The sequence below is a fragment of the Anarrhichthys ocellatus genome, unplaced genomic scaffold, assembly GCF_004355925.1.
Source record: "Anarrhichthys ocellatus isolate YVR2014 unplaced genomic scaffold, GSC_Weel_1.0 scaffold21, whole genome shotgun sequence".
Taxonomy (NCBI): Eukaryota; Metazoa; Chordata; class Actinopteri; order Perciformes; family Anarhichadidae; genus Anarrhichthys; species Anarrhichthys ocellatus.
The window spans coordinates 4817193-4828886 of NW_022280051.1; the positions used below are offsets into that span (position 1 = coordinate 4817193).

Sequence of the window (11694 nt, forward strand, 5' to 3'; positions counted from 1 at the left end):
AATTTTAAGGGTATTCATACTTTAGGATACTTAAATATTTACATTTGATGCTACTTTATACTTATACTTTACATTTCAGAGGCAAATATTGTACTTTTTACGTCACTACATTTAGGCTAAGAGTACATAGTTGTTTTTAAAATTAAGATTTTTCATATAAAACATATTAATAAAATGTACCAAAAGCACAAGTACTCATTATGCAGAACGTAATTGAGTATTTTACACTGTAGTATTGCTACTTTTACTGAAGTACTTCTTCCTGCTCCACCAGATACTTAAAGAAGAGGTTTAGTCTCTGCTGTTGGGTTAGTAAAACCTTCTCATTAGACACCTTTCATCTTGTTGTCCCTGAAGTCTTCACAAAGGGTCCCCTGGAGGCTCCTCGTGGACCCTCATGTTGGGACCCCCCTCAGGAGCAGGTTGTGGACTCTCTCCAAGTCAGAAGCGCCGCGCACAAACTGGAATGTTCCTTTAAATGCGAGAAGAAAGCTGCGGAGGAGAGGCGGAGCTGCTGCTCTCACTACACAACCTCTCCGTCTCTCTCTCTCTGCAGCTCCTTAGAAATAGATCTGCGGGGCAGAGCGGGTGCAGAACAGGCGCACACTGCGGGGAAATGAAACACGCTGCGCGTCCCGAAGCAGCAGACGAGCTGAGCAGACCCGTTCACTTCACCATCGGTCCTCTTCTCTCTCAGCGGGACATCGCACACCGTCCGGGACCATGTCGCTTCTTCACGAGTTGTTATCGGCTTATTGGATCGCAGCTGAGTGAAAGAGAAAGTCCACACTGGATTTGAAAGCTACGCACTTGCCACCGCGGATGAAATCTTCGCGTACTTGATGTCCGAATAACTCCACGGATTTTCTCCCTCTTCTTCTTCGCATATCTCGGATTATTCCTTTAAACACGGAGATATGATGATTTTATTTGCTATCAGCCTGACCGTGTTGTCAAATGCAGGTTAGTATGTTGTTGTTTTTTACATCAAACATCCTCATGAGTTATTGTCACTAATTCAACAATGTGAAGGGAGAAGTGCAGCAATGCAGAACTCGCCTGGATTTTTAGGCAATTTAATCTCTTGACTGGAAGAGTTTCATCTGCGGTGTATTAAACACCTGAGCCCTCATCTATAAAACGGTAATATGCGATATCAAAAACTAAATTATCAAACTCAAGTCTCCATGTAAACCTCGAGGAGACAGAGCAGTGGAGGATATGTCTGAGCCTTATTGTTGCACAGATTTGGATGGAAGTTTCATATTAGAAACGTCAGAGTTTGTGATTTATCTTTATAGATTAACAGCGTCCAGATTATGTATATCTAAGTTTAATATAACATAATTAACTCTTGTTTATTCGTTTATGTCCTATTAATTAGCACCAAATTAAAGGTTATTCAGTCTAAAAGGTTTCAGTCTTCCCCTCATGACCTTGCCACATACAGACAGTTATGTAATTCAGCATGAACTCCACTCTAACAAAAGAACATCACACCAAAAAAGATCCCTCAGTGCAAAAGTTCACTGATCCAGGCCCTGAGGTTTAATACGAGTCTATCTGTGAAGTCACTGACGTTGGAAAAACAAAGTGAGCTCCAGGTTCTGGATAATAAATCCGCGTTGGAAGATGACACTGTGGCCCTCGGGGGGGTTGGAGAGCGTCTGGAAGGCGTCTGAATGCTGCTCATCCTACACGAGCTGCCAAACTTTGTCTGTGTTAGAGTCCACGCTGGCTGCAGGCAGGTGCACAATGCCTCTATTATGCCTTTTGCATAACATTTCCCATCGAGGTAAATCACTTGGCCTGTGTACACACACACATTGAGTCACTATTATTCTCAGCTCGCCCACAGACTCTCTCGCATACTCTGTTACTTAGATTCAGATTTGTCTGTTCACTAAACTCTCTAAAACCTCCAAACCTGCTTATTAAAGAAGTTAAAATCGGGACTTTTGGAGTTAAAAAAGTAAATTAACAATAAGTTACTACTTATCTGTAGTCTATCTTTCTCTGCCTCCTTCCTGCATCCTATCGAAGAAATAGTCCCGGTGACTTATCCAGTATGTGATTTTGGTTCTATTTTAATGCCCCAAAGCTGTGTATTTCATTTACCTTCATTGTACTGGGGTGAAGGCAGAAACCTCAAGAGACAGAAATCTAGCATGGATAAATGGTACTGGAGGTGTGTGATTTGGGTGAACTGACCCTTTAAGCTAAGGTATAATGAGTGTCACACCCAGCGGACATATTCTTTTCTCTAGAAAGCAGTTTAGTCACCTTATAGTACACATGTAAACTCATTTGTTCCTCTCTCTCTTCCATGCAGGTCTGTCGGTGGAGGTGTTTCGTGCCGGTGTGGCTCCTCGCTGTGAGAGCCGGGCCTGCAACCCCCGTATGGGTAACTTAGCCCTGGGTCGCCGGGTCCTGACGCAGACCGTCTGTGGCAACAACGGCACCGAGCTCTACTGCTCGTACTCCGACCCCAACGCCAACCTGGCCTGCGACGCCGCCAAGTGCGCCAAATGCAACGCCGGCCTGCCCCTCCTGTCCCACCTGGCCGGGGCCATGTCAGACTCCTCCTTCCGTCACCCCAACACCTGGTGGCAGTCTGCTGAAGGGGTGGAGTCCGAGACGGTGCAGCTGGACCTGGAGGCAGAGTTCTACTTCACGCATCTCATCATGGTGTTTCGCTCGCCGAGGCCGGCCGCCATGACCCTGGAGCGGTCGCAGGACTTTGGGAGATCGTGGAAGATGCTGCAGTACTACGCCGGCAACTGCAGCGCCGCCTTCGGGGTGGAGGAGGGAAAGGCAGCAGGCGTGGGCCGGGACGGGGCCGCCTGCACCGCCAAATACTCCGGGGCTTATCCCTGCAACCGTGGAGAGGTGAGGACGGAGCCGTGTGTCTGTTACTGTTCTAAATCACTGCATGTGACCGATGTGGCTCATAGCAACAAACCACAGCTCTACGGAGCATTTGAGCTTCTTTACGCTCATTGTTTCGGTTCATTCTCACAGCTCTCATCAGCATCATTTCCAGCAACATGAGCAGCTCCTTTTAAGCAGTTTGCACATGCACCACATGTTCCCAGCATCAATACAGACAGACAGAAAAAGTTAGCAACTAGCTGGTGGACGTAGTGGAGCATTTAGCGGCAACAAAGCCAGATGTTTTCCTCAGATATTTACCCCCCAAATGACCAAAAGATCCGCTGATGCAGGTTTCAGGGTTGTGACAGAAACAGAGCAGCACTTTGTTGTTGATAAAAGTAATGAGTGACATATTATATTAACTACATGTTGAATTCAGTTTCAGTGTCAAGTACACACAGTGACGTTTCTCTCTCTCAAACAACAGTTTCCTCTGAATGTAATTGACCGTAGTGACGACGACGTCGCCAGATGTGCGTTGGTTGATCAGATTTGCATCAAGTCTTGGTTGATTTCCCACCATTTCTCGTCAAAGCAGGTTGACGCAGGTGGAAAGGAGGTGCGGATACACACCTGCAGTGGAGGGGGGTGACTGAGAGTTTCCTGCTCAGCTTTTTTTCTCCCTCTATGAATGAATTGTTAATTATGTCATATCATAATCATAATTATAATACAAGCCAGTGCGCTCATTCTTTTCTAAACAAATGACTTAAAGTGTATCATTACCCATCCTACTGGAGCAAATTCAGTCCTGTCCGCTGTAAGTCACGCAACATGCGAGAAGACATACAGTCATACCGGCTGAGCAGAATGAAAGCAGAGCTCAGCCAGGTGGGGGAAGCTTTGTGTGTGTGTGTGTGAGTGAGTGAGTGTTTAATAGCCATACTTTGACTGTAGCACGAGAGGGCTTCCTGAAGCCCATTGATGTTTAATTGAAGCAGTGTGTGTGGGGAGCTGATCTGCAGATGTGTGCGGAGGCACATGCCAAGCGTGGCGCTGCTCCGGACTCCCTGCAGCGCTCTCATATGTGATGTGTGTCTACGCCCTCTTTTTGAGGGGCCTTCTCTTCTACGACTCCTTCCAAGTATTCAGCTGTCAGTGGCCTCATTCTGGTGCTGTATCATACATCTTTTCTTTATGTACTTCTGCTTATGTGCATTTTCGTTTTACATGATTTTCTCTCCACCTTTTTTGCTCGAGGGTGTGAAAAAATGGCTTCTTTTCTCTTCCGTCTCTCTCTCTCTCTCTCCGACTCTGTGCTTCACATTTTGGTTTGTGCACGTCTCAGCCACCTGTGCTGGGAACGTGACCTCTGACCTCTAACCCCTTAACCGATGACCCAGAGATTAAAAGAGGTCAAGTAGCGGTCTGACAGACCTGCAGCTGCTGCTGCTCAGCTGTTCGCACTCTCTCTGCTCCTGTGTGTTTTTGTTGTGATTGTACAGCAGCTATAATGACAGTTTAACAGTCTGTGGTCTGTGCAAAGTGATGACAACAAAGCCTTTCACTCTGCACTTTGTATGAGTCTCAGGGATGTAGTTCCCCTTTTCCTCTGTGTTTCATGTACAAATATGCTGAGCGTTTAAAATGATAGAGCTTTCGGCTGCGTCTTGTGGCATTCATCAGCGGATGGAGTTCGCTCAGTTGACATGGCGAAAGTATATGAACATGGAAACAAAGAAAGTGTCAATTGAAATCTAAATCTTTGAGAAAACCAATAATACATGTAAACAAACTAATTTACATCAAACTTACTATAACTTAGCACTGAACAGACTCAACAAAAGCCTGGTGTCTGCTTCTCAGTTATGAGGATTTGCTGCTTTTTATTGTAAATAGAATTTATTTTTATTTTGCAACGTCCCTTAAACAAAAGAATCCATCTGGAAGACATACTTGTAATATAAGACATATGTCAACATATTATACACCAAACAACTTATTGATTAATTGGAGTCATCGACATATTAAATCTAGAATAAAAATAATCTTTTAGTTCCAGCCTTGTGATCATTTTCAGAAAAATGACCCTCCACTCCTTCAAAGTAAGACAAATGGTACGCTGAAAGCTTTTTGTGTTCACCTGTAATGTGCGGAAAAAGTGGTGTGTGTGTGTGTGTGTCTGTGTGTGTGCATGTGTGCGTGCTGGGTTTCTTATCTTATTTATGAGGTCAGCTGGGCTGGAAGAATGTGAGAGTTTGTTGTAGAGACTGACCTCCTTAGGGAAGAGAGTGAGGCAGACCAGCCAACACACATATTCTCTCTTTTTCACAGTTCCTCGAACACACACACACACATACACACTCCGTGCCCTTTCAGATAAACACATACAGTCGGCTTTCCGTCTGTCTGCTGGGAAGGAAGTGCCGTTGCTCTGATGGATGTTGGTACTGTTGGCTAGACACCCATCCCCCCCTCTCCGTATTTCTCCTTCCATCAATGCCCATTGTGCCTGTTTACCAGATTACAGTCCACAGTGCTTTGATGGAATTACTCCTGTTTAAGCCAGACTTACTTTATTTTTCAGCCTGAAGTGGACACATGGCCCACAGTGAACCCATTGCCTCAGGACGCAGGTGGACAGATTCCACAATAGACACAGCAGCAATAGCTTAAAATAGCCTTTCAATCTGCACATGTATATTCAATTACAGTTGAAGGTTCACTGTGGGAACCCTCCTAAACAAGTGCCAGTAAAAATGTTTATCCTCAGTGATTCTCACCAAAACACATGGTGTGTACTTGGAGCCCAAAAAAAGTATTTTGTCATTCATCATGTTCTGCTAGCTATCAGTCTTATTCTTTCCTGTTTTTGTAGGGTCACTTGTACATGTGCAACCTTGTAGAGTTTAAGATCAAAAAGTTATGTTTTCTGCTGCAAGAGGACTCTTATTTGCTGTCATTTGAAAGAAAAAAAAAAAGTCTTTTAACTCAGAGCACGCTTTGTGTAGTAAAAAGAGAAGCGAAAATAAGGGGAAGACAACACAAATAAACAGCTGAATGTGCACCGTATTATTAGTTTAGTCTTTTGAGCAAAACGATAGATTTTCATTTTGATTTTGTTATGACATTCTTACTTTTAACCCTTAAAATAAACACTGATAAATTCCTAGATTAGCTAAACTTGTTTTCATATTGCTTGGCTACATAAAACCCATTAAGGACTCTTGGGGAGTCTTACATTTACTCGCTGTTCAAATTAACATAAATGTGGGTGTCATCAGCGTATTTGCGAACACCAATATTCTGTCTCCAGATTTACAGGAAAACTACGACGCATTATTTTGTAGTGAGATCTCCAAGCAGGCCTGGTGAGGAATTTGTGTTGTGTAAAGGAAAGCAAAAACCGATGTCTATGTGCATGCCAGTGTGTGTGTGTGTGTGTGTGTGCTGGTGTTGCTGTGGTGTCACCGGGCTGTCGCGGGCCTTTTGTCCGGCCCTGAGTTATGTGAAGCTGGATCTCCGTCCCCGTCTTTGTTTGGCCCTGCTCTCCGTGCTCTCCCGCGGACCGGCGCCCCTCGTCCTATTTGCCGTGTTCTCTTAATTGTGGACCACAATGCAGTGACCCCGCGACCTTTTCCAACAACAGGGAAATTAATAGCGTTCCTCCCATCACACTCTCGGCCAGTCATCCAGCCAATGAGGGAGCCACATGGGGGCTTTTTTTGCTCTTGTCTTGCGTCAACCAATGAAAACACACACACATAAAACACACACACACACACACACTACTCGTCCAATGATATCAATGATGGCCAGCGACAACAACACACACTTTGTAAAGAGACACACTACACACATTTCTTTCACAGCGAGAGTTGTGGGAGACACCACTCTTTCACCCCGACAACAGCAGTAGTGTTGGTTGCTAGTGGCAGCGATAGGCTCAGCGATGGCAGGCCGCCCATGAAGGGATCTTCGATTTGAAGGATGTCCAGGGACCAGACATGGAGAGGGAGAAAGGTTGGGTTCACTCATTTAAGGACACCCACACGTGAGGACGTAGTCAAAGACGACGGGGTGTAAAGGTCATAGTTTGGTGCACAAATGATACCAAAACAAACCCTCGTTAACGTGACAGATGTAGTGATACAAGAAGCATCAATGAACCTGATTGTGCCACTGAATACGCTAATCCGTCTAAATCATGGGGCTGCAAGAGAGAACAGGTTTTTTCTGCTGTTAAGAATTTGATTATTGTTTTCCGTATTTAAAGGAATAAAGTAAATCAAGGATGAGGGAAACTGTATCGTATAAAGTTTGATGCATCTGGCCATTAAAATATAGCTTTCCAGGGCCAGTCAATGCTGCAAACTCAGTTTTTGTTAAACATTCCATTGCCTGGAAACATCTCCAGAGAATCCATCAAGCCTGGCAGCTTGAATGTGGACCAGTCACAAACTTAAAAGGTCCAGGCTGCAGCATTTAGGGGGATCTATTGGAATATAACATTAATACGTATCTTTTCTTTAGTGTAGAATTAGCCAAATCCTGCACACGAGACCTCTAATGAATTGCACTCTTCTGCAACTACATCGCTAAATTCTTACTTCAAAATGACCAATAAATGAATAATTAAAATTTCAGTTTAAACATCAGAAGAAAAGACTGCTGACAGTCCAAGCAGCGAGTGGCACATTCCTCCAATCAGGCGTTTCCTTGAATAAGGAAAAATAAATTATAAAAAGATCTCTCTTTCTCTGTCCAAACAGGTGATCTACCGCACCCTCCCAAAGTGGGAGTCCCTGGATCCGTTCGGGGTGGAGGGCCAGCAGCAGCTGAGGGTGACCAACATCCGGATCAGACTGCTGAAGAGGCAGTCGTGTCCCTGCCAGGCCAAAGACCTCGCCTCCACACACGAAGCTCCTCCCACCCGCCACTTTGCTATCTACGACCTGATCGTGAAGGGAAGCTGCTTCTGTAACGGACACGCCGAGCAGTGTGTTCCTGCACCGGGCTACCAGCCCATCAGAGACCGCACCAACCATGTGGTAAGACAGGAGCACTGGGTCATTATGACGGGGGCGAATTCACGGCAACAAAATGCTAAATACCCCTCTGCAGATATTTTGGATCAAAACTATTTATAAAGGCAGAGATGTGAATTTGCAACAGTTGCAATACTTTTTAAATAAAAGGTTTGAATAGATTTGAAAAAATATATTTTTAGAACCCCCCCCCCCTGTGTGTAAAGGTTTTTAGAGTTTGTTTACGATTAAACAAAACATTTACTATCAGGTCTACAGGTACTTTCAAGAAAATATCAACGCTTTTATTTCCAATAATGTGTAATAAGCTTGTTTTAAGCCTTGATGATGTGATACTAAAGCACCACACTTCCTTCACTCCGCCTTGTTTTGACATTCTGACATTTCTCTCACTTGTTCTGATATTTATCACGGAGCAATCACACCCCAATGGGCGGCCTTCCCACTTGTTCTGAGGAAGACTATAAGGCTCGATACTTACGGACGAAAGAGCTTGTTCACTTTGTGTTGACAGTCGTCTTAATAACAGACAAAAGGAGGGGTGGTGAGGGAGGGATCGCCTTTCTCTCTCCTGCTTCGTCTGTATTTCTGTCAGCTCAGATCAACGGCTTATTTTCCTGTTCATAACAAACACAAGAGATGTAGATATTGATTCAAGGGTTGATGTCGGCGCTGATGTGTTGATGAAGGTGTGAACGGACACGGCTGATTCGGTGTTTCAGAGTTTATGCTATTATCACAACCATCTCCACAAACAGAAACGTCTGTTCTGAAACAATCAGTGAGGCTCGACAGGGAAAGTGAGTCAAGAAGGAGTTTCCTTAACAACTTATAATAACAGAACGACATCAATAAAGTAGTAAAGGATTTTTAAGTCCCATAGCGATAAACACTTTTAGTTTTTTAAAGAATTGAGACCAATCTAATGGACAAACTGTTACAACGTCACTTCTTTTCAACTTCTTCAAACATGTCATTGATATTTCTGTACTGAAATGTCTTTCTATTCAATTTCAAAGTCATTTAGTGCATAAAAGGATAAATGGACAAAAATATTGTAACTTATCAGACCTTAAAGCAGATGAAATCTTTGGTATTACACGTGGCAAATGAACGAGAGAGTATTCATGTGTTTTCTTTGCTGATACCAGTGTTTTTTTGTATTGAAGCCGATTTATTGGACGATTTATTGGAAGCCGATTTATTGGACACGGTCTTTAAATCTGGCTATTCTCATGCCAAGAAATTCCAAGCGGCTCTACCGAGTGTTTTCATCAGGATTTCCTTCTTTTGAGGGTAGAAAGTCCTCTGAAAGAGTCTTTAGACCTCAGGGCTGTAAAACTCTGCTCTGCACGCCAGGATAACAATAACACTACTAAAGATAATAGATCATTTTAATGCTGACATTTGTGGCAGATATTCATCTCTCATCACAAATATTAGTCCAACTGCTCCCAAGACGTAAAGTTTGAACAGTAAATCCTTCTTAACCGCCCTCACAACATTACCTCGGGTCATCGTTCTGCAGTTCCCCATGCGGGTAGCATTCCGTCAACACACGGAAGTTATATAAGAGACTTTTACAGCAGTTTTATCAGCAGTTTGTTTTGTGTCTCTGTTTCGACCCAGAGCCTGGCAAAACCCAAACAAGCAGGGCAGCACGAGATGGGAGATGAGGGAAGAGATTAGTGATGACTCGGGGATGGAAGTGTTCCTTTACTCAGAGAGAACTACAGTGGCCCTCAGGTAACCTAAAAACACTGAGGACTCTCTTTAGAGCCAGTGTTTGGTTTGTCCGTTCTGGGCTACCATAGAATCATGGCGGTGCGACATGGCGGACTCCGTGAAGAGGATCCTCTCCCTATGTAGATATGAAGGACTAATTCTAAGCTAACTTAAACACAACAAATCAACAAAAAATAGTTGTGAATATTATATTCCATTTCTGCCAATAAATCTCTCCTAAATCCTACACACTGTTCCTTTAAGGAAAAGTACTCCACTACAAGTAAACGCCCTGCATTCACATCACATGTACTCGAGTAAATCGTAGTTATTTTTGGTTTACACTAAACATACAGTATGATATTATATTCTCTTCTGTTCATATATGTACAGTCTGTTTGTTTGGTCGGCTGTGTGTTTAGTGTGTGTGCTTAAGCATGCAGTGTTTTGTCTGCATGTGTGTGTGTGTGTGTGTGTGCAGTAATCAGCGGTGAAAGTGACCCTTTGATTGGTCGAGTCGTTACTGCTCAGACACTGTGAACAGACACTGTGAACGTAGACCAAAAGGCCACTTTGTTTGTTGTTGTTGGATTATTTTGCGCTCCTGTTTCCCCACATGGGTTTTTCTTGCGGTTCAGGGTGATTACACTGTCTTTTAGTTTGCCACAAAGCCAACAGTTACACACATTTACAAACCTAATGACATCCAGGGACAACTACTGGAGCGTTAGCAGCAATTAGTCCAATTAGAAGTGTGTTCTTTGTTTTTCACAAACTAACTTTCTTTCACTTGCACCCCCCCTTGCATATTTGTCTGCTCTACTTTAAGACACACAGAGTGAACATCTGTTTATTATAAGTACTACTCGGCCTGTAAGAGACATTTGTGTGTTAGCTCTTTACATTATTTCAGTCACAGAAGTAGAGAGAACTTAAAACATATGGTACACGTAACACATTCAATCAGAGGATCGGCGGTTCGAAGATACTTTCATCCATCAAGATCAATCGAGATTTTTTAAGGGTTATTATCGGAAATGAAATGAAAGGAAACAGTTTTTGCAGATTATCGAAAATGATGAGTTACGTACATTTAGTACAAAAGTAATAAAACTTTTAAAATGTTGTCAAACCCTTGAATAATTGAGGACTATAAAATGTCAGTAGCTGCATGTTTTAATGTGTTTAGCAGTTCATTGTCACCTCATTGTTTAATAATGGAAAAACTCAAATCATTATCCGACCCTCCAAAAGTATGTTTCTGGCTATACATTTAATTATTTGTTTCTGATTCTACAGCTGCATGATTTTTCCTTTTTGGCACCTATGGAAGTTTAAAGTAACTGATATCATTGGCGTCACACATCAGTCCGTCTCTGCCGTGTCCCGTGGACGGTGGCGGTTACATAATTGCGTGTGTGCAGCTCTCAGTGTGTACATGTGTTAATTGTCCCGTATCACGGTATGGTAAACATGTGAAATGGGTTTAAATACCAGCTGTCTGGACTCGAGCCAGCTGCTGCCCTTTTCCTTCCCCTCTTGTCCATTTCTTCTTTTTCCACTCATTTCTCTCCACTGTTTTCCATTAATTACCTATTTTTTATATTATTTTTGCGATATGTATCATTAGCTCTCCTGCCTGGACCTCTCAATTGCTTCCCCCTATTACTGTGATTGAAACGGTGTAAAAGCAGTCGTGTGTGCGTGTGTTCGCCTCTACATTGCAGGACTGATCTGGGGTTGGAGGACATTTGGCTCTAGTCTATAGCATGTGGATGTGTTTAAGTCTCTGCTATACTAGTACAGTGTGTTACTGTGTGAATCAGAGCCATCACACACACCGTGGGAAACAAATGCACCAATCTGTGTGTTTTTGTGCGTTTGCAGTTATTTTCCATGTTGATCAGTGTGTGTCTGCCTCTACAATCGTTGTATAACAGTGTGTGTCCTACATTACAGTTGCACGGTGTAACGCAAACAAATAAAGAGCTTCCTCAGATGCCATGCCCCCCCCCCCCCCCCCCCCCCCCCCCCCCCCCCCCCCCCC

General features: G+C 43.5%; 1 protein-coding gene across 1 annotated transcript in view; it reads left to right on the forward strand.

Moving 5' to 3' along the window:
• Positions 1 to 561: 561 nt before the first annotated feature.
• The window catches only part of ntn4 (netrin 4), a 19200-nt gene continuing 8067 nt past the window's right edge, over positions 562 to 11694 (forward strand). Inside the window, exons 1-3 of the mRNA XM_031859059.1 lie at positions 562 to 963; positions 2333 to 2889; positions 7647 to 7925. Of these exons, the coding sequence (XP_031714919.1) occupies positions 918 to 963; positions 2333 to 2889; positions 7647 to 7925 (882 nt within the window). The 5' untranslated portion in view covers positions 562 to 917. The remainder of the gene's footprint in view (positions 964 to 2332; positions 2890 to 7646; positions 7926 to 11694) is intronic.